The sequence below is a fragment of the Corvus moneduloides genome, chromosome 9, assembly GCF_009650955.1.
Source record: "Corvus moneduloides isolate bCorMon1 chromosome 9, bCorMon1.pri, whole genome shotgun sequence".
In the NCBI taxonomy this organism is placed as follows: domain Eukaryota; kingdom Metazoa; phylum Chordata; class Aves; order Passeriformes; family Corvidae; genus Corvus; species Corvus moneduloides.
Window position 1 is genome coordinate 32,002,565 of NC_045484.1, and position 22,966 is coordinate 32,025,530.

The following is a 22,966-nucleotide window of genomic DNA, read 5'->3' on the forward strand; positions in this document are numbered from 1 at the left end:
AGAGGATCCTCAGGCATTCCCTGCGTGGGATCTGGGATGTCACAGGGCACATCCGCTTCCCAAACGTGCTCCTCCCTCGGCTCCAGCTCATGGATTGCTTTGTATCCACCCAAATCCCTGGCTGCTGTGCCATTTATGGGTTTGGACAGAAAACCTCCCGGTGCCGAGTGCAAAGCTTAAAATCCACCAGTAATTGTTATGTGGGTGGAAAACATAAAAATCAGCATCACAAAATAGTAAGTAATAGGCCTCCAGACAGGAAACCTGAACAATCTGTTTTACAGGTATTTCAGGGATTAAAAAAAAAGAAGAGGGAAGAACTTAATGAAGCCTCCCAAAAAGCAGCAAAGCAAAGACCTTGAGGGAGCTGCAGAAGAAAAGGCAAGCTGGAAGAACTGCTTTGTTTCTCTGCCCATTGGGGTTTATCTCATGCTGCATCTCTTTAATCTTTCTATTTTCCAGCAAAGCGCTTTTCTCCCCATATTCCCTTTAAGGCAGCTCTGTAAGTGCAGTTTGATCCCCTATTAAAGGAGCTGCTCTAGCGTGGGAACACAAACCCCTTCCTTGAGCAGCATCCAAGGAGCGCAGCTCCAGCCACACACTGGCACCTGATCCGTGTCCCTGCAGCAGGACTCGGGGTCCCTGTGGGCTCCACAGGGACAAACGCTGATTGGGAGCACTGGAAATGGCACATCAGACCCAGAGCGGGCTGCAAGCAGCCCTTGGCCCCAGGGGAGGGGATGCTCCCCACTCTCAGCTGTGCCAGGGGGGTTTAGGTTGGAGATCAGGAAAGGTTCTTCCCCAGAGGGTGCCGGGCACTGCCCAGGCTCCCCAGGGAATGGTCCCGGCCCCGAGGCTGCCAGAGCTCCAGGAGCATTTGGGCAGCACTGCCAGGGGTGCCCAGGGTGGGATTTGGGGGTCTGGGCAGGGCCAGGGATTGGACTGATGATCCCTATGGGTCCTTCCCAACCAGGGTGTTCCCTGATTCTGTGATTCAGCCCTGGCTGCCAGGACTCTCCCTCCCCTTGCACGTGTCCACATCCCGTTTGACAGAACAATTCCTGCCACCCCTGGGAATGCTCCAAGGAACAAACCCCTCTGCTCCGGGCACTTCCCACTGCCAGGAACTTCAGAACAAGAGGAACCTGAGGGGGACAAGTGGGACAGGAGCATCTCAGATGGTGGTGCCGATGGCACCATCCTCACCACGAGAGTGACTGAAACCATGCCGGGCAAACACAAACCCGATGGTGCATTGCACACCGGGCCTGCTGGGAGTTCCAGTGTGTCTGGGGGGGCTGAAGGGGAAAAACGAGTCTCAGCATCCCAGAGTGGCACTGAGGAGCAGGGAGGAGCGATGGGGACGCTGCCACACAGCTGGTGCCAGTCCAGAAGGGAGAGCTGGCCCGGAGCCTGGCTGTGACAGACACGAGCGCTTTGCCTTTGCTGCTTCTCCCCCTCCAAGGAAGATAAAAGCGATGGACTTCAACGAATTCCAGGAATTACTAAGTAGCAACTTTTGGCAGCAAAGTTGAGAAGAAAAGGAATTAAAGCAAGCTGGTAGTTTTCCAAGGAAAGAAAGTTTGGAACTAAAAAGGCAAATCTCTCAGAGCAGGTTGGGAACACAGGCAGAGCTCTGCTCCAGTCCCACAGGAGCAGGGAAGGCAGGCAGGAGACACCAAAGGCAAGGAGAAACCACACCAGGGGCACCTCATCGGGATCAAGGAAGAGTGACCCTGCTGGGGTCACCCTGCACAGTGCCCAGCCCCCAAACAGCCATGGTGGGGCCTGTCTGTGCCCCCACCTGCAGCGTGACCCCCCCCAAAACCCAGCACAGTCACCATCAAACACCTGAGACCTGGAGCCATCCTGCAGGTCTCTGATGAATTTATTGCCCTCACCTGATGACTTGAGACCACAATTAGCCAGGATCCCCCAGAGGTGCCCCACAGACTCGCTACCTACAGCAAACCACCTGCTTTAGGGCCACGCACTCCTGGGCTGAGCTGGAGCACCCAAAGTTCAGGGAAACAGAAGGAATTTGGCTTAGCAGAGCTGCAGAAGGTGATTTGCTGGGATACACTGCAGCACTGAATATGCACGACGGAAGGGAAGAGGAATCAGCTCTACCCCATCTCTCTGATGGGCCAGGCTTGCAGTAATCAGCCTAAACTGCAGCAAGGCAGATTTAGGGACGGTAAGGTACTGCTGGAAGATGTTGTTTGAGGAGATGTCAAATGCTCTTCCTCTTTTCTCATTTTAAAAGCAAAGGCTGACAGTGTGAATGCTGACACATGGACAGCAGCACCAGCCTGAGCCCTCAGCTCCTTCCCAGGATTTTTGTGGTCTCTGAGATCCTGGGATAATTAAGCACCAGAACCAATTCCTTCACTCGTTTCTGGGGATAAACACGTTGTCTTTAAACTGAAATCCATTATTCAACACAATGGGGAAAAATCAGAAATCATACTCTTGTTAGCTCCCAACAGTAATGAAATCTCCAGATTCACACTTAAGTACAAAAATGAGGTAAGGACTGACACTGGAATTTAAAAAAAGAACTCAAAAGGCAGAAGCAGAACTTTTCTGCAGCAAACCGCTCATGTCCAGCTCGGATGTGATTTGACACGCTGCACATCCCCACCAAAGCATCCAGGTGAGTCCCCCAAACGCTGCTTCCGAGGCCAGAACTCATTACTGCTGTATAATAAATGGAAGCATAAGTCAGAGTTAGCACTGAACAGATTGTTTGGGGTTGCAAAGACAGCAGCTGTCACAGCTTGACAGCTTTCTTGTTAGTGAATCAGCTTTCCTGACAGTCTTTTTGATTGAAAACCCCTGTTCCCTGACAGAGTGTTGGAGCTGATGTACATATGTAGCTCATGAAGAATGAGAAGGAGCCATGAAAGGTCTCGAAGCTCTTGCTCTGTATTAAAAAGAAGTGAAGTTTACATAAAGGGAGGGTTTGGCTCCCCTCCCCAGTGAGCCGTGGCAGATGTGAGCTGATAGGGAGCAGTGACAAGGGCACACCCAGAGCCACGGCCTCAGGGGGTTCTGCTAAAAGCAATAAAGCCACGGAAATCCCGGCTGCTTTCACTCCCGGGAAGAGTCCGCGTAATAAAAAACAAAAACAACTGTAATTTAAAAATAAAACTCTAAAATTCCACCTCAGAGTGACTCTGACAGGGTTTTCCCAGGCCTCCCCCGAGCCCAAAGGGGAGAGCCACTGATGGACACCAGAAACATCCCGGGCTCCACAGCTTGTGCCAGGGATGGGTTCATGTTCTTGTGACAGCCCCTCATCTCCAAAGGATGTCACACATTCCTCAGGAAGGGACAAGAGATCCCAAGCCAACGCCTGGGTGCAGATCTGGCTTTACATGGGAGACCTGGAATACCGGGAGCTCCCCACTTCAGGAAATTGCTGCCTTGAGAAATAATTCCAGATTTGTTCTCTTTCTTTTGGCCATCGATCCCACCAGGTGCAGAAGCAGCACAACACCTGGATTTTGATACATCTGCTATTTCACAGAATTTGGTTCCAAATACACTGGAAATGGTGCATTTTAAAGGCAATTTTTCTAGGAGAACTGAATTCTCCCAGTCCAGCACCAACTATCAAGATCTTTGTGCAGCAGGAACCAAAACAATGTGGTCCATGCCTGGAGGCACCAAGTTCCATCACAGAGCCTTGTGTTTGCTCTGCAGCTCCAAGGTGCAGGAAAGGTCACTTCAGCCTCACAACAGTTTGGTTTTATTTGAGAAGAGCAGAAGGGATGAAGAGCAGCAGCTTTATGGATTATAATGCCTGAGGAGTGATGCTGGCAGTTTTTCCTGTCTTTTGCATCCACAGCACTGAGGACTTCTTGAGGCTCCTGTAGCTCCCATCTGCTGCCTCCACCACAGCCCTGCCACCACAGGAGGTAATTGAACCTCAGCCCTGTCACCAGGAGAAATCAGGTTGTAATAATATCATTACAGCACACTCCTAGTGCAGAACCATTTCAAACTGCAATGACTGGGATAAAAACCATGAAAAAACCCCAGGGGATGGAGAGTTGCACAAGGCTGACACACTGCTCAGGCCTGGCTTTTTGTGACCCCAGCTGGTGTCAGCAGCTGCACTCAAACCCCTCTGACCATCACCTCAAAGGCTCTGCAAGGGACAGGGAGGCCTCAGCCCCACAGCAACCAGGAACAATGCAATTACAGGAGAAAGATTGCTTTACAGTGTGTTGACTATCAGTAAGTATTTTAAGTAATTGTTTTTGCTGAAGAGTGATCTGGGCGAGGGAACACTCCTGGAAGCTCAAGAGCTCTCCATTAATTTTGGCTCTAGCCCGGAGTCTCACACAGCTCTGCTCCAAATTGCTGCTTCAAACGCAGCAGCTCTTTAGAGATGACTCATCTTCTATTAAAGCTTCAATTTTCCTGAACTGTATTTCGCTGGTGTTTAAAGTGGGATCACCTGGAGGCTGGAGAGCTGGCGGTGGGAAAAGGCCCCCACCCCAAGCAGGACTGGCTCCCCAGGACAGCCTCTCCTCAGCCACTCCCTGGCTCCGCAGCCATCAGCTTGGGGCTTTAACATCCACCCACAGATGGGAGATTTTAGCACCTCTGAAGATGAGGGGAGCTACTGACCCTCCAGAGAGCCAAATCCATGGAGAGGAGCACATTCCTGCTGCCCCTGAGGCCAGAAGATGCAAGAAAGTCTTCAGAAGACGTGGATGCACAGAGGTGTCCAGAATTGTATTGGAACCTTCCTTTGACTTCAAAATGACAGCAAGAGTAGAACAGTAGATAAAAACTATTAAAAACCCTTTCATGAATTTTTCTGCCCACAGATTCATGGGCTGCTTCCACACTTTCACCAACAATGGCCTGAGAGCTTCACACGGTGCTGTTGTAAAAACCAGCAACAATGTATTGATTACAGTATTTCCCACCAATTTTAGGGCCGTGTGTCATGGCTGCTCCATTATTTCACAGAATCAGGTTGGATCCTCCAGGATCACCGAGCCCAAGCTGTGCCCGATGCCCCCCTTGTCCCCAGCCCAGAGCCCTGAGTGCCACCTCCAGCCCTTCCTTGGACACCTCCAGGGATGGGCACTCCAAACCTCCCTGGGCAGCCCCTGCCAAGGCCTGACCACCCTTTCCATGCAGAAATATTCCCTAATATTCAACCTAAACCTCCCCTGCCTAACCTGGCTTTGCAATGTGGTTCACAGCTCAGAGCTGGAGACGCTCTAACACAGCGAGGAGAGAACCTCAGGGGGTTCCTGTGGCCGCAGCTCCTCATCTGCCTTTGCAGCAGCAGTGCTGGTGTTACGCTGCAGTACCAGCTCCTTACCCATGGAAGCAGCCAGGCTGAACCCTGGTTCTGCAGCCCCCGTGCCCTGGGCAGCCTGGGACCCTGCTGGGCGGCCTGGGACCCTGCTGGAGGGCAGCCCTCGCTGCCCCTGGCAGACCTGCACCACCCCCCTGGCACTGCTCCCTCCCAATCAACACCTCTTGGCAGAGCGAAGCAGAGAATTTCTTTGGGAAGATGAAAAACATCCTCCTTATCTGCTGGAGAGAGATCTTGAGCGCTAATGCCGCAGCTCCTTCAGCAGCAGCGCTCGTTTGGCGTAGCCAAAGCCCTGATTATGTGCTGTGTTAGCACAAATGCCACCATCTCCGAGCAGGAACATCATCATCAGTTCTGTCACGCTCCCACAGGAGAGGTGTTTGTCAGGGATCTGCAGGAACCACACAGAGTTTGCAGAACCTCTGCACAAATCATCACCCCCCCAAAAGAAATCGATATTAATTTAGGAGCCAAATTGCACTCGAGTCACAAATGTGAACTATATTGTTTTAATCTGACTTCTGAAATGTTAATAAAAACACAGGGAGGACATAAAATGACAACCATTACTTCACAAGAGGATTATTTCTCCACCAGAGAAGGGAAAGATTTTCCTCAAAGCAGCATCATTCTTTCCCCACCCAACCAACAGAGGTGGCTTTAATTGCCACACCAGTTTTGATTGAATTGGTGTAAGCTGTTTGTCAGTAAGTGTTGCTATGAGAGAGGACATCACATAACTCAGACAAGTTCTCAGTGATGAGACCAGCTTGCAAATTAGCTAAATAAGAATTGAGTCCTACTGGTGACCAAAAGTAACAAGATAAAACCCAAAAAGCAAAAAAACCCCAACTGATGACATTGTGCACGATCAAAACCTCCAATTTATAGGACAGCAGAAGGCCTTTATCTTATGTAAAAAACCCCCAACACAAACCTTTTATTTGCACTCGTTTCACCTGAAATATTTTGCTGGCAGCCCTTGCCTGATGGCTCCACCCAAACCCAGCTGTGCTGTCCCTGATTTGAACCATGATCCAAATTTCCACAAGGGCCGTGCTGTCCCCTCACCTCCTTCAGCCCAGTGGGCAGCTTTGTGTCCTCACACACTGAACCCACAGATACAGAAACCAAGTCCTGTTTTTTCCCTCCTCTCAGCTGCGTGTGCTGTGCTGCAGGAAATCTGTCCCCTCCATCACTGCTCTGACAGCCTCCCCCAGACTCTTTAATTGAAGCAGTATCCCAAATTTGAGAGTTCTCACGGCCGGGCTGGAGCAGCTGTACCACAGAGAAGCCCATCTGCAGAATCAGGTTAATATTGAACAGCAGCAGGAGGAACGAGCCAGGAGCTGGGCTGGCTGGGAGGATAAAAGCACCTCCCCAAGCTCCTGGCCTGACCACATTGCAAACGTCCAGTGCATCCTTGCAGAAGCCCATGCCCAGTCCCCAGCAGCGTGTCAGGGAGCAGGACTGTTGTCCCCACTCAGAACATCAGCACAACTCCAGCTGTGGTCTCTTGCAAACGTTTCTGGATGCAAAGAAGCGAAGGGAGGACACTCCATTCCCCACGTCTGCAGCTGCTGGACCTCGGGGAATGAATCCCAAACCAAAAGGGGATCCTCACAGCTGCCTTCCCACAGAAAATCTGAACTTTCATGGCACACAGGGCAGGCTGGAGCCGTGCCCTGGGCACAGCTGGCACAGGCCAGGGGCACAGCTGGAGCCTGGGGACCCTGCCCCAGCATCACCAACATCACCCACACATCCCAGACCGAGGGCATCACACAGAGCAGGGCACGTCCTGCAAACCCCACAGGGCACTGAACCCCACTGGGCCATGAAAAGAACCAAACATGAGCCAGGAGTCAGATTTCCAGGAGTCCCCAGTGCCACTTAGAGGCCAAAATCGCCTTTTGGAATGCCAACCTGAGAACTGAGGAAAATGTGTTTTTCCAAAGCAGTGAAACCCCCTGATAGTGAAACTCAGCTCCTAAAGCCAATGCTGACCTTAACCCCAAATCCTAAACTCAGTCAGGGATACAAAGATGGAGCTGCAAATTGGGAGCTATTAAAAACTGAAAGAATCAGAGTTATTGACTACTGCTTCAAGAGAAGCCCTCTCCTCCCCTCTCTTTCATTAGAGGAAAGTGGAAATTAAAGTTAAATTGCTCTGAGCAATTTTATACTTGGTGCCAAAGCAAGAGGAGGACTGAGACCTCCAGAAAATATGTGGGCTTTGTCTTCATATTTAAGAATTTAACGGAGGCAATTTTCCTTCTTGAAGCCAAACTCAAAACCTTGCCAAGGAAATGCTGATCCTAGGTCAGGGATGGTTCACACAGGACACTTCCTGGGAAAACAGAGCCACAGCGACATGTCCAGGTATTGGCAGCCCCACCAAGCCCTGAAGTCCTGCAGTGTTTTTCCCCAGGAGATTTAAGGTTACAGATATAATTAGGCCAGCGTGGCTTGTACAGGATGTCTGATTTCAAAGTAAAATCGGAGTATTATCCATAATATTATGCAAAGCACCATAGCAACAGCGAGGCGCCTTCGAAGAAATGCTAATGAGGGGAGAAATGCTAATGAGGGGAGCTGTTCTGCACAACCGGCCTGGCCAAGCGAAAACGAACACCCCACTTAAAATTCCTCACAAGGAACTCACACATTCCTGCACCAAAAAAACCCCACTGCCTGAAATTCCTTATCAAAGCATCCCAGCGGGAAGGGCACAGGATCCCACACAGCCTTTGGAACACACTCCCCAGAGCCCACAGGAATGGCACTGGGCTGGCTGAAAACCCAGGGAAGGACTGGGATGTCCTTCCAGGGTCCCTCTGCTCCCGACTTGAGCAGGGCCATAACCCAGGGAACGTGGAACCTGCTCTGAGCACACCGACCCAGGGCCCAGAGGCACAGGAAAACTTGATAAAGTTGGGAATAAAGCCCCCAAGCCTCAAATTTAGATGGTTTGCTGAAGAACACAAAACACATGCATGAAAAGGAAAGGATTAAATGACAGAATGTGCTGAGCTGGAAGGGATCCATGAGGATCATGGAATCCAGCCCTCAGCCCTGCACAGGACACCCCCACAAGTCACTGTGCCCCCTGTGCCCAAGAGCATTGTCCAGACTCTTGAACTCTGCCAGGCTTGGGACAGAATCATTCCAAACACAAGATTTCACCAAGTCAGTGACTCCAATATTTTGTTTTGTATTTCAGGTTAAGACAAGGAAAAAATAATGCAGTGAGTACTTGGATAAACCAAACTGATACAAACCAAATCAGCCCAATGAGCTTCAAAAACTCATTAAAGGGCTGAATTACACAATTGTAGGGCTGCAGTGTAAGCCCTGAGCACCAACCACAGCCTGGGTGAAGCTTTTTCAGGCAAGGAGAGCACAGGAGGAGCCAGGGAATGACACACAGCCCATTTCTCTCCAATGCCCATGGAAATGCTGTTCAAGCAATCAGAGGTGTGGAAGATGATGAGGAGATGAGCAGGTTGGTTAGGAAAGGACTGTGGCAGGTCAGCAGTTCCTGCCCGGAGCAGGGGATGGCAGCAGCTGTGTTTGACCACGGCTCCCAGGCACAAACCAGCTGAGCTGGGCTAAAATCTGCCTTCAGGCGAGCACACGGTGCCTGCAAGACTCTGCTCCTGGTCTGCTCCCATCTGCTCACTTGGACACCAGTCCTGGGCCTGCTGCTGGGGGAGGGTTCATTAACACCGTAACTGGAGATGAGAACCCTGAAATCATCCAGGGAAATGGAAAAAGTGGCCTGAAAACTGGACAAAACCACCCAGGAATGAGTTCAACCACCCAGAAATGAGTTCAACACTCGAGTCACCCTCTGGGTGGATCCAGCAAGCGGCTGAGATGGACGCTCTGCAGAGGGTGACCGCAGTTGCTGGGGGAACCTCGCACCCCTTGAGTGTCCCACTGTCACAGGGAAGTGCCCCAGAGCCAGGCCTATGGAATTACAGAATCCCTGAGGCTGGAAAAGCCCTCCAGGATCGTGAAGTCCAAGCTGTGCCTGATCCCTGCCTTGTCCCCAGCCCAGAGCCCTGAGTGCCACATCCAGCCCTTCCTTGGACTCCTCCATGGATGGGCACTCCAAACCTCCCTGGGCAACCCCTGCCAATGCTTAAAAACCCTTTCTGTGAAGAAATTCCTCCTGTTGTCCATCCTGACCCTCTGCAGAGAACAGATCCACTCCCACTCCCTTCCCTCAAGGCTTTCAAGGCCTGATGGAGCAGAGCACGCAGAGATGGTGCTGCAGGCAGACGTGGCTCAGTGTCTGCACTATTTTGAGTTTTCTTTGTTTTTACTGCCCACAGAACCCGGCAGGTGAGCTCTGTGCTCTGTGGCACAGGGAGGCAGAACCGCTGCAGGTGGAGCCTGGGCTGCATGAGACATCATTTCCTGCAAAGTAACCCATGCCAAAAACCTGCCTGGGAGTTCTGGCCCTGGAATGAGGGCCTGTCCTCCCTCCTGTGCTGCCAGGAGCACCCCGACATCCAGGCCAGCAGAGCCCGCAGGGCAGAGCACAGTGGCACTGCCCGGTGCCAGCTGGGACCCTCAGCACAGGAGCTCTCACTGTCACCTCCCCAGTGAGTACCCCCAACCCAGCCTGCAGTGTGCAGCCTGAAATTAAATTATTGAATTATTTTAACTCCAGCTGAATGTCCTTTCCCTCCCCAAAGCCACCGGATCTTGATTCAGTCAAGTCTGAGAGCTCCAGCTCTACCGGAGCTGTCCAAGGTACAATTACAGGAAAACTGACCCTTAGCATGTATTACCCTAAAAAAAAGGGAATTCCACAATAGCACTCCACTTTAAATCCACATTTTCTATTTACTTAGACAGCTGACAGTTTGGAATAAATGCAAATAAATGCCAGTTTCCTGATGCACACATCCCATTCCTCATCCTTGTTCTGTGGCCTCAGCTCTACTGGAAATTCTAGGATTTAGCAGCTGCCTTTAAGATTTTTTAAGCATGACAGTAATAGTGCAGGAGAGAAGGAGTGCAGTGACAGTAGCACATGGAGAGTTTCAGACCAGCTTTCAGATGACACATTAAATCCACACACTGGTTCATTCAAAGCAGGGTTCAATATTATAATCTATAAATCAGTATTTGCTTTACAAAATGTAATGGAAAATGCTAATAGGATTTACTTGTGAAATGAAATTGGATTACGTCTTATCTATTTTAACTTGATTTGGTGGAGTATTCTTTCAGCACCAACCAGCAGCTTCAATGGGTTTTTTCTTTTTCTTACCCCCCCATCCTTCTGGAATTCAGGCAGATTCTCAGGCCACCATTTTTCAAAGGGAAATTAGGGGGGACACACATAAATTAGGTAGAAGATATAGATTATGGCATATCCAGCAGTAGAATGAAACCCCCTGTAAGTCATTAGAGCCATAACGTGGGCCGGGAGCTCCGTGTTTACGGAGGGCTGGAAGATGCCCAGCCAAGAAACTTGAATTTCACAAAGTAATTTAAACCTGGTAATTCTCTTGTCTCTGCCTGGATGGCTGAGCAGCTGCTCCGTGCCACGAATATCCACGTCCCAAATTCTGCCTGTACCCTCTGGAACCGCTCAGGGCTCGTGGATGCCTTCTATTACCTGGGAGCAACAGAGCCCTGATTTATTGCAGCTCCCAGGGCTGCAGCAGAGAACGCCCCTTTAATAACGTGGGGCACTGTTAGGGGCTGTCAGAGCAGCGTTAACCCCTGCTCCAGGCTGCTCCAGGCCCCGGCCAGCCCGGCCTTGGTTTGGAACACAAGCCACACACGTTACTGCCAGGAGAATTTCCCACATAAATGCTCCACGTGGGAAAGGCAATGGACGTTTTTTGGAATGCCAAGGTCCCTGTGAGACCGAAGGAGGACAGGTGGGTCACAGCCTGAGTGACGCTCACGGAGGAGCTCGGTCACAACTCAGTGGCATTAAAGGCACAGTGGAGGGACCTGGGAAAGGAGCAGAACTTCCCCGCACCAGGAGAGGAATCACGGAATGACACCAGGAGTGGGTGAGAGCAGCAGCAGAGGAAAAGAAATCACAGAATTGTTTAGCTTGGAAAAGCCCTCCAAGAACAGGGAGTCCAACCTTCCCCCAGCACTGCCAAAGCCACCACTGACCCATGTCCACAGGCACCAAATAAAAGGATGAAATTTCCGGGGAGAAAGCCTTGCTCTTAGCAGTTTGCTATGGAAACTAATAGGTATCTTTAAAGAAGAAACAGGACTGAAGAACATTTGACAAAGGAAACTGCCCAGCCAGGGGACCTGAGGGCTTCTTCCCTTTTTTATTTCTTTCATTGAGAGCTTTCCAGATTTTAACTTGAAAATAAACTTGCTATAAATTCCTTCCAAATAGTGACTGTAGGCAGATGTTGACAGAGCTCCTGCTCCGTGCTCAGCTGTTGGGGACACATCCCCAGCCCCGCGGGGCTGTGTGGGCAATGAGCTGACTGTGACAAACCAGCCATGCGCACACTGTTACAGCTGCAGCCACAGCTCAGCTTACACTGCTTCCATGAGATTCCCACCCCTCCTTCTGGAGCTGTGAGAAGTATTTTAAAAAAAATTAAAATACTCTGCATATTCGTAGTGCAGACTTAGAAGTTTGCCTGAATCTGACATGGTACCAGTACATCCATGGTATGGCTGAGGACACTCCCAGCTTGGCCCAGGTGGCTGTGCTGGGACAAGGAGCAGCTTTATGACTTTAGTTTTGACACTTTATTTGTCAGGGTGAGGCTGCAGCCAGCATCACCGAGCCCGCTGGCTGAGCAGCCCAGGACATGTTTGAGCTGCTCACAAAGTGCCTCACACTGAGTGCCACAGTCAGGCCTGAGCACCCCTCGCTTGAGGCAGAGAGGAACGGGACCTCCAGAGCCTGCACGTCCTTCACCACAGACAATTCCCCTTTGCTCCCCTTCCTGAGCCTGCACATCCCTCAGCACAGCTCTGATCCAGGCTGGGACTTGGGCCTGGCTAGGCTGACTTGGAAGGCAAGAGAGAGTCCTTAAGTTTACCACATCCACTGGGGTTTTTAAATGAGAAAAAGATCACAAACACCTCTGAGCAGGCTGAGCCTTCTCCCTTTCTCTGTCAGCTGCTCTCTCCCTTATTAAAACCCCTGATATGAAATAACACAGGCAGTGTTTGTTTGGCTAAAACCAGGCTGAGCTCCCTGTTTGGAAGCTCCCTGTGCTTATGTGACACCACAGACCATCTGGAAGCACAGCTCCTGTGGAGGTGTCACCCCAAACCACCCAGGGCAGGCCTGGGCAAGGTCTGCACAAGGTTTTTTGAAGGAAGAACCTACTGCACAAAAAGAGAGTGCCCTCGTTCCCCCCGGCACCAGCCAGTGTGCGTTTCCCTCCCGCACGTTTTCCAAGCACTGCCGGTTTTCAGGAATCCAGAAAAGCTGAGGGAGGTGGAGACACATCAGGGAGGGCAAAGCAGCAGCGAGAGCAGCCCCAGAGCCTGCGGGAGCCTCCTGAGCTGCTCCACAGGCCAGGTCCGTCCTTGTGGCCAAGGGTCGCTGCCCATCACACTGAGGCTGGGCCCTGCAGCAGCATCACCCGGCACAGGGCACTGCCCTGGCACCCAGAGCACGATCCAGCTGCTCCAGAAGTGCCACTGCATTGTCCCCACGTGCCCAAGGAACCCTGGTGCCACGTAAACGGGAACAGTCTGGGCAGCAGTGAACACCCCTGAACACCTGGGTGACAGTAGTGGCCCCACAGTGACGGGGGATGAGGGGCTTTGCTGCCCACAGCAACTGGGACAAGGTCTCTGGGGGACAAAAAATGCTGACATCTCGTATTTGTGACCAATAAAGCTGCCACAGCAACTCCGAAACCAGAAACCAATTACAAACTGGGTAATTGAAGTTAACCGAAGAAAATTGTTAGAATGAACAAGAGAAATTATTCACATTGTCTTGCCTGTTTTTTCTCACATGTTGGAGGGAAAAAGAATATTTTACATCACGCTGAGTGCTAAAGCAGATTCAGACCCAAGCTGAGAACACCTCCTTGGTGTGAAAATCCCACCTGGTCAGACCAGACAGGCTGTAGGGACAGGTACCAGGTGGCTCCTGGTGTCACCCACCACGCAGCAGGGTCCCCCCTGCCTCCAGTGGGGACTGCATGAACGCCCTGCTGCCTCCTCTGAGAACAGTTCACACTTCCATGGACATCAGCCCCTGTCTAATGACCCAGAGTTTCTCATCTCCTTACATCACCTACAGCACCACCGTGACAAGATAAACCAGGAAGGGCTCAGCCCAACATCCACAGCAGCCTCCAGAACCTGCTCAGATAATCACCCAGAAAGGACGGCTTGCACCTTGCTGTGCCCTCCTTGGTGACACCCAGGTGACACCACACAGCACAGCTCCCTCTGCCACTGGGACAAACCCAGCAGCTCCAGTTTGCTGCTCCAGACTTTCCTTCTCTGCCGCTTCTCCACCACACTGAGGGAGTAACAAACAATGGGACTTACAGTTTACTGTGACTTTTACTTTTTTCACGTCCGGGACTGAGACATCGTTTTCTGCACTGCACTCGTATTCCCCAGCCTGGTCTCTCGTAATTCCGTAGATGTCCAGGTACTGCCCGCTCTCAAAGGGCTTGGCTGAAATGAAATAATCACAGAAAGGAATTACTGCAGGCTGAGCACAGAACACCTGGAATTCAACATCTGCACAGCAGCCTGAGAGTTTAACACACACCCAAGGGAAGCTGGAGCCACTGCAGCCTCCACCCAGGAACTCCAACTCCAAGGTGAGCTGAAATCCCCTCAAACTCCTGGGGGTGACCAAAGGTTCTCTCCCAACCCATCTCCAAAGTGAAGCTCAACAACTTCCAGATATATGAGAGTAATTTGCACTTGATGGGTTTCACAGAGCAGAGCAGAGCAGCTGTAGCTGCCCCTGGATCCCTGGCAGTGTCCAAGGCCAGGCTGGACAGGGCTTGGAGCAGCCTGGGACAGTGGAAGATGTCCCTACCCATGGGAACAAGAGGAGCTTTAAATCCCTTCCAACCCAAACCAGCCTGGGACTCCACCATTCCCGCCTCCAAAGCTGCAGCACCCCTGAGTGCTGATGGTTTGCAGCCAGGCAGAGCCCTGCCCCTGCAGGACGGAGCAAAGCCAGCGGTCAGGGCCAGCTGCAGGGACCAAAGCCACTCATTAATTAAACATGAACAGCTCTCCTTGGCCACAGGACCCAAAGGAATGGGATCTCGCCGTTTGCTGTGTCACACAGGAGCGAGGACAGCCCGTGAGTGATTCCCAGAGCAGGCACAGACCTGGTGGGAGAGGACAGAGAACCAAACAGCAATGCTGGTGTCCGTGCCTGCTCCGTGCCCTGTCGCCCACCAGGAATTGCTCACGGCCAGGAGCACTGACCCAGCTCAACAGCTCATTTATCCCCCCTGACACGGGGCACAGCCAGCACAGGCACTGCCACAGCTCCCGAAATCCCAGCACCTCGCAGCCTTTCCCTGCCTCGGTTCCCACCTGGCAGGGAGTGTTGGATATCCCTCACATGGAAACTGCTCCCTGCTCCCGAGTTATCGTCCCACTCCTTCCCAGCAGTGTGCCCCAGGGAATGGCCAGTTAGTGGGTTTGCGTTCCTCACAAGGTGCTCACCGCACAACAAACCCCAAAAAGTTACATGTAATTATTATTTTAGCACAGCAGCTCACAGCAGCCATGACCACAGATGCTGGAAATTATAGGCCTGAGGATTTAAAAGACTTGCTGGAAGTGTTTTCCCAGCCTGAAAGCCTTTAATTGGCTGTTAATAACTGTGGCTTTTGAGCTCTGGAAAAGCCCAGGGTGGGCAGTGGGGACAAGGCAGAACTGTTATGTCCTGGCCATCAAGGGGTGAATTGATTTGTGTGTCCGCACATGGATTCATGTTTCAAAGTGTGCAAGGGTCCCACAGCAGCTCTCCCAGCACATCTCTGGGCACGGCAGCACTCACTAACACACACCAGGAAGGGCCTGGTGAGCACTGCTGGTGTGGAGGGGAAAGATAGCGCTGAAACAGGAGAATTATTGGGAATTGAAGGGAATATTCATCAAATGCAGTGAGACACTCTGTAGGACACGAGGAAAAGTTCCCCCTGCACAGGAGGCAGAACTGCTGCCCTGGGCAGGGCCCAGACCTGAGCAGAGCCCAGAGAGGCTGTGGGGTCTCCTCCATGGGGATATTCCAGACCTGTCTGGACTCAATCCTGGGCTCTGGGATGACCCCGCCGGAGCAGGGAGGTGGCACCAGAGGAGCCACTGTGGGCCCTTCCAGCCTCACCCAGTCTGGGATTCTGGGCTCTGCCACCCGCTGTCCCCTCCCTGGGTCTGTGCTCACCAGCAGGGCCAGCCTGGGCTTGGCTGCCTCTGGAAAAGGGGAACTGTTGGGTTGGGTTTGAACATTAAAGCTCTGAAATATCCCAAGAGTCACACACTGCTCATTCAAAAGTGCAATGTTTCTCACGTAAAAATGAACTGATATCTGCAGGAATAAGCTCAGCCTGTATTAAAACTCTCATTTTGATTGCATTTTATGAGTTATTAATGAGTTCATCTACTTTTATTGAAAAGTAAGAAATACTTTCCATTTATCATAGAATTGTCAAAAAGAAAAAAGTCCTGTTCATTTCTGTGCAACAGTTTTGGACAGTTTTAGTTTGTATCTCACTAAGATTTTGATCTCACTCTTGTTCCTCAGTTCCTTCACAAAGCCCCAATTATGTGACCATCTTAGTTGGACTATTCTTCTCCTGAGAAGTGTATTTTAACGAGAATATTTTTTATAAGGCATTTTAAGAAGGCCTGAGGATTCCTAGGAATATCTTTAATTGTTCCTGAAGGGATGCTCAAACTTCTAAAACGGTCCTGATAAAAGCAGCATTTTCCTGAGGAGTGTCCCCCAGAAACCCCCAGCTGCAGGGTGATGTCCCCTCACCCCAGGGCAGTGCCTCGTGGCACTGAACATCCCTTAGCTGGGTCCTAATGCCAAATCTCCCAAGGCTGGTACTTACAAGTCCTGTTAAAAAGAGAAGGCCAGAATTCCCATAACCCAAACCCAGAAGACGTGGCCTTTTTCATGGAGAGCTGTGCTTTGGGAAGTCAGTTTGGAGGTGATTTTATTGCTGATCCAAAGGCAGAGGGAGGAATCCTGCCCAGCCATTTCCATTGGGTGCTGCTGTTTGCTCTGCTGTCTTTAAACTGGTAATTAATGCCCTCATTTACTTCACACCACCTCCCCTGGAGCTCTTGGGAAGCTGCCAGCCCCGTGTTTGATACCAGGGACCATTGATTTACTGACAAGTTATGCCTTTATCAGCTGAAAAATCCCTCCAGGATAACGAGACGGGCCATTAAATTCCTATCAAATATTAATAAAAATCCTCAGCTCCCGGAGTGCTCGCAGGAAGGACTGACCCACCCAAGCCATCAGCAGCACTCCATGAACATCACCATTCTCAGGAAAGGGCTGATGGAAGAGCCTGAGGCCACCTGAGCCATCCCACGTCCCAGGGAATGCAGGTTTGGGGTGTTTTCCAGGAAACACTGCTCTCCATGGCACAGGGTGCAGCTCAGGCACTGCCCAGCTGCTGAGCCCAGCCCAAGCCCTGGTGCTGTGCCCCGGGTGTTAGCAGGGTGCTGTGCCAGGCCACCAGGCTGGGACATCTCCTGGCTCCTGGTGGCTGGGAGAAGCAGGAATCCCTGTTCAAGGGGGAAATCCAGAGCTATGGGCTTGTGCAAAGTCCCCATCACGGAGCTGCAAACCTTGAGCCGAGCTCTGCCTCGGGTGGCTGAGAATGGGGAGGTCACAGCAAGGCAGGAGGAGGAGGAGTGTTCCCTAAAAACCCACCCAGGAGCAGGACACCAAAGCTTTGTAAAGCCCCAGGGAATCTGGGCTCTAAATTGGCATTTGTCAGTGGAATGTGCTGGCATTGAGGAATTCCTGTGGAAACCAGTGACAGGACAGCGACTGGGAATGGCTTCCCAGTGCCAGAGGGCAGGGATGGATGGGATATTGGGAATTGGGAATTGTTCCCTGGCACACCGGGCAGGCCCTGGCACAGGGTGCCCAGAGCAGCTGGGGCTGCCCCTGGATCCCTGGCAGTGCCCAAGGCCAGGCTGGACATTGGGGCTGGGAGCAGCCTGGGACAGTGGGAGGTGTCCCTGCCAGGGCAGGGGTGGCACTCGGTGGGCTTTGAGGTCCCTTCCAACCCAAACCATTCCAGGATTCCATGATCCAGGAGAAAATAATCCCTGGGTTTGAGCTCTCTGGGCCAAGGCAGCTTGAGGAAGGAGGTCACTGCCGGGCTGTGGAAGCCCCTGCTAATTGCACCTGGAATTGCAGGGTCAGGAAAGGGCAGTGTGACAGTGAGATCCTTCACACAACGCGATTAATTCTGGAGCAGCCTCTCTGTGTGAAGGGGAAGTGGGAGCAGAGCAGCTCCTCACTGATCAGTGGGGGAACTGGGGGGAAAAACAACCTCCCCAGCAATATCTGCTCCGTGTTTGGGCTTTAGCAAGAAAAAAGAAATGAGCCAGAAACTTGTTTCTAAAACTTCCAGCTTTAAAACCATCTTTAAGCAGGAGATGGAGCATTTTAAGAGTTCGCCCTTTGTACACACACAAAGCCCGGGGAATCTGATGATAATTCACGTCAGTTCAGGATCTGCAGCCTGAAAATCCAGGTTTGAAGCACTTGCACTTCAGCGAAGCCCTTCTCATTTCTGTCACGCGTGGCTCCATCGCAGAGGCGGCAGCTCTCGGGCAGGAGGAGCCGAATCTCTGCCTCAGATTGAGCTGTGTTTGTTTCTTGGCATTTGGGGAGAGTTTTATAAATCCCTCTTTGTTTCTCCCTCAGAGAACAGGAATGTTCTGCACTGGTGGGATTGGGAAGGGTCCTGCCTGCCCAGGCGCTGCCTTTTGTCCGCAATGGAATGGAATCAGCTCTGAGGCTCCTTCCTGTGCTCCGGAGTGCTCGGGACATGGATTGCACCAATCCGTCGTGGGGCTGAGGCTGAGCTGCTGATCCAGGAGTGCAATTCATGTCCAGAGCTTTAGGGCTGCCCAGGAGCACGGGGATGGGCGCTGGAGTCCCTGCAGTCCCATCCCACCCCTGCACACATGCCTGTGGCAGAGGGAATGTGCTGGAGAGGGACAGGAGTCACCACGTGGATGTGTTGAGTCTAAACCCAGCCTAATTTCTGGCTCAGTGTAACACCAACACTGTGTTTCTCTGTGGTGGGGAAAAATCAGTTCTTTTGCACATGCTAGACAGTGTTTACAGGGCTTTTTTGGTGTTTTTTTGTTGGGTTATACTGGAAGTGTTTCAGTGTCACCCTTCTCTGGAATCAGGATGGAATGAACGCCGAGTGTCCTGGTGCCAGGGACCTGCCTTGCACTCTATTCCACATGGGAAAATCTGCCTTTATTCACAGTTTCTGGAGCCCTGCTCCTCCAAATGCAGGTGTATCCCTACATCCAGGTCATCCTCCTGTTTTGGGAAAATAGCTGACCAGGAATGATGGAGATAAAACTGTGAGAAAAAGGCAAAAGAGCAGGGAAGAACTGGAAAATATCAAACTGGAAGTAACCAGGGATCCCAGAATCCTGGCATGGTTTGGGTTGGGAGGAACCTTAAAGCCCACTCAGTACCACCCCAGCCATGGGCAGGGACACCTCCCACTGTCCCAGGCTGCTCCCAGCCCCAGTGTCCAGCCTGGCCTTGGGCACTGCCAGGGATCCAGGGGCAGCCCCAGCTGCTCTGGGCACCCTGTGCCAGGGTCTCCCAGGGAAGAATTCCATCCTGATCTCTGATCCAAACTGACCCTCCTTCACCTCAAATCCACTGGCCCGTGTGCTGTCGCTGCATCCCCTGAGCATCCCATCCCATCCCATCCCATCCCATCCCATCCCATCCCATCCCATCCCATCCCTTCCACAGCTGTGGGAGCTCCCCTTGGGAAACTTCTGTCAAAACCCAAGCGGAAAAGAATTTTGATGCACGGCACCTGAATTTTGGCAAGGAGGAACATTTTATCAGAAGGTTTCTGAGTGTCTGTTGCTGCTGCTGCCAGCAGAGCTGTGCCCAGGCGTTGGTGGGACACAGCAGAGCTAACGCTGCAGTGGGGTCCCCGGCAGAAGTTCATCCTTGAACATTCTGCCTTCATTCCTAAAGTATCGATGCTGCTCTTTGCTCGGAAATGTCAGAACAAAATAAGTAATACCTGCAATTTATTCGGGTGACATTTCCACAATACAGATTTGGAGATTACAACCCGCAGCCCGACCTGTTACGCTGAGTGGGGAGATTTGCTGGATTTACATAATGGGGCTGTGTAATGAATATTTATATAAGGAAAGCATTTACATAATGACTGCAAGTTAAACATGCACAATAAAGATTCCAGGCCAATAATTTACGGACTAAGTTTAAAAATCACCTTGAAATGCATTTTATTTTTATTCCTACGAAAGGTTCAATTTATCTCTTGTTCAGAAAAATTGAATCCGACCTCATGCGAGTCGAGGCTGTGTTGATGTAAATCATGATCATATCCTGGAATTAGTCTACATTGAGTCATTTGTATTCAGAGATTTCAGTTCCTTATCTTTTAGCAGCAGCTTTGACAAACAATTTGCGAATATTCTAAATATGCTTCGTTAATATAATTTAGTGCTGGATTGGAGATGCGCTGCCTGCCTGGGAGCCTCATTAGTGCCGCTGGGAATTACAGCGAGAACGGGCAGAAATTGGAAAGTGCAGATGAAGCTGATGCATAGAGGGAGGCGAGGCGCTGCAGACGGAATATCAACCGCTGCAGAAATCCGGCCTTTTCAGCTCGCTTGCATTTTGTGTTTTAATAGACCCAGGCTGTGTTTGCTCTGTGAAGGGCTGTGGTGCCATTTGTACCTGTCTGCACCCGAGCACGAACTGCTGCCGTGGCACGGCCATGGGAACATCCTGCTGGATTTGGGCACAGAACATTCCCTGTCAATTACGGGCTTGCTCCCATCGCATTTGACATCATTTCTGAGCAAGGAGTTGTTCAGATCCTGTGTTCTCCCTCTCCAGACCCAGCTGTGGCTGTGAATCAGCAGGGGACACCCAGGGCACGTCCCAAGGCACAGAATCCCAGGATCCCTGAGGTTGGAAGTGTCCAAGGCCAGGCTGGACGGGGCTTGGAGCAAGGAACACAACCAGGGGGGTCACCAAAAGCCCTTCTGAGTCCCTGCAGTAATTTCCACAGAGGCATTCAGGGTGGAAAGACCCTCTGAGCACCCTCTGAGCCCCTGGAGTCCAACCACTCCCCAGCACCGCCAAGGCTACCCCCTGACCACGTCCCCAGGTGCCACCTCTTCATTTTGCCTGAACTCCAGATGAGGATGCTCTGCCTCCCCCTCAGCCCCTGCTCCAGCCTGACTGCAGTAATTCTCCTGATCTCCTTTTCCCTCTCCAGGAACACCACCCCAGCTCCTTTCTGCAGCCACTCAAATGCTTTAAGCCATTACTCCAAAGTATCACTGTGGTTTCTAATAAAATTTTATTTGACATTTAGTTAAAATCCATTTTCTGCTACAACTGAATTTTTCCTCCAGTCCCTTGATGGACACTTCAAGCCGAATTCATTGTCATTGTTTTAAAGGTCAAAAGTGAGGGGTTTTTTCCCAGATCTTGCTTTGTAAAGCCAACTGTTCCTCAGGATTATGAGAGGCTGTGACAGCCCACGGAACCCTTCTTGCCTGTAATTACACAGATTTTATCCAGGTCGGGGGAGCAAAGAAATCCCTCACTGCAAACCCGTTCTGACTGCAGAGTCCCAGCAACAGCACCAGTGCAGTGCCTGGGACAGGACAGGGAGCAGCTCCTCTCAGGGGCACAAACCCACCCTCATTTCCAGAGCAGGGATCTCCCCACAGCCCCTGCTTTGCCCACAGGCAGCAGCTTCAGTGGCCCTGCACCAAGCCAGCAGTGGAGAGAAGCCTCTAATGTCAGCCAAAACTTCTCCTTTCAGTGTGTTGGGAGGAATCAAAGGGATAAATGGAAATATCAAACAGCAGTGATACTTTGAGTTGCCATTTTGTTTACAATTTTTCATACATATAATTTAATTCATTCATAAAGCCATTCTAATAAACTGTATCATGGAATAATGGGTCAGTGGTGTGGAATGCTGGAATATCCTGAGGGAGGGACCCGCCAGGATCACGAGTCCAACTCCCAACCCAGACGCCCCAACAATCCCACCCTGTACCAGCGGAAGAAACGACAGTAAATTAAACCTACTGTGTGACCTGTTCCTGTGTTTAACTCTCGTGTTTCCCATTTCTAGAGAGCCCTGTGTGTTCCTCCTTTTGTCCTTGCTTGGGTTTTAACTGGAATTGTTTGATCCATGACTGTTACAACACATGTACAGATAAAAATTCACATTTAGGGTGCTCTTTAAACTGGTAATTAATGCCCTCATTTCCACATGCCACTCCTTACTCCCGTGTGATGGCACCATCCCAGTTTTCCCCACCCTCAGCCCGTTTGTTTCCCAGAGGTCTGGATGGACACACCCTTTGGTGACCCCCGAGCCGCCCCAATCCCCAGGGACTCACCGGAGGGGGAGATGTGTCTCCAGGAGATGGAGGGCTCTGGTTTCCCCATGGCCAGGCACACCAGGGTGACATTGCTCCCCTCGTTCACAGTGATGTCACTGGAGATCCGGAATATCTTCGGAGAGACTGCAACGAGACAGGGAGAGGGGTGTCAGGGGAAGCTGCTGACCTACCTGGGTCACCATCAGGGATAAAACACAGGAAGGGGTTGAAGGAAAACCGCAGAACCTCCTTTAGGTGAGCCCAGCCCTTTCCATCACACTGCAGGAACTCAGCCCTGGAGTCCAAACACTACAACCAAAGAGCAGCAATTTCCTCTCTCTGTGCAAAGCAGGAGCTGCCGGAGAGCTCCCGGGAAGACGGATGCTCCTGCTTAAGGGAAGGCTGAGCTTGCTCCTGACACTTTGCAAAGAAGAGAAAATTAAGTTTTCCTGGTACTTTCAGAAATAATGATGCTGTTGCAGCCACTCGGTGTGCACCTGGAGAGTACGAGTTGCTCACTAAAGCACATTTATTCTGTTCTTTCCTCTTGCTTTGGGCCTTGTCCATTCTCCTAACCCAAGTGCCTGTCCAGCTGGAGCTTTTCTGTCCCAATGCCTCCCCGCTTTTGCTGTGTCCCAGCCCAAATCCCTCCACCTGACCCCGTACCTGTGTCTGTACCTCCCTTCAGGGGCTGGAAAGCACAGAGCTCTTCCCTGGGCACAGGCTGGGGCTGAGTGCTTTGGGATCTCCCCTTGCTGATGTTCTCCAGCCCTTTCCCTGACCCAGAGACTGGAACGAGCTGGGAATTCTCAGTGTTTGTCCCTCTGCATTTGTGAGCAAAGACATGAAAAGCCTGTGGGGAGCATTTTTAATTAGCAGAGAAACTCTGTCTTCAGGGGGAGGTGTGGGGAAGGCTGATCCCAGTTCCTCTTCTCCAGAATCCCAAATACCTTTAGGATTTTGGGCTGCATCCTCACT

At 51.3% G+C, this 22,966-nt stretch overlaps 1 protein-coding gene across 5 annotated transcripts in view; it reads right to left on the reverse strand.

Moving 5' to 3' along the window:
• The window catches only part of NEGR1 (neuronal growth regulator 1), a 194,223-nt gene that overhangs the window by 58,070 nt on the left and 113,187 nt on the right, over positions 1-22,966 (reverse strand). For all 5 annotated transcript variants that reach the window (XM_032118737.1, XM_032118740.1, XM_032118739.1 and 2 more), the window contains exons 3-4: positions 22,007-22,132; positions 13,877-14,008 (exon numbers count right to left, since the gene is read on the reverse strand). In XM_032118737.1, coding sequence (XP_031974628.1) covers positions 13,877-14,008; positions 22,007-22,132 — 258 coding nt within the window. The remainder of the gene's footprint in view (positions 1-13,876; positions 14,009-22,006; positions 22,133-22,966) is intronic.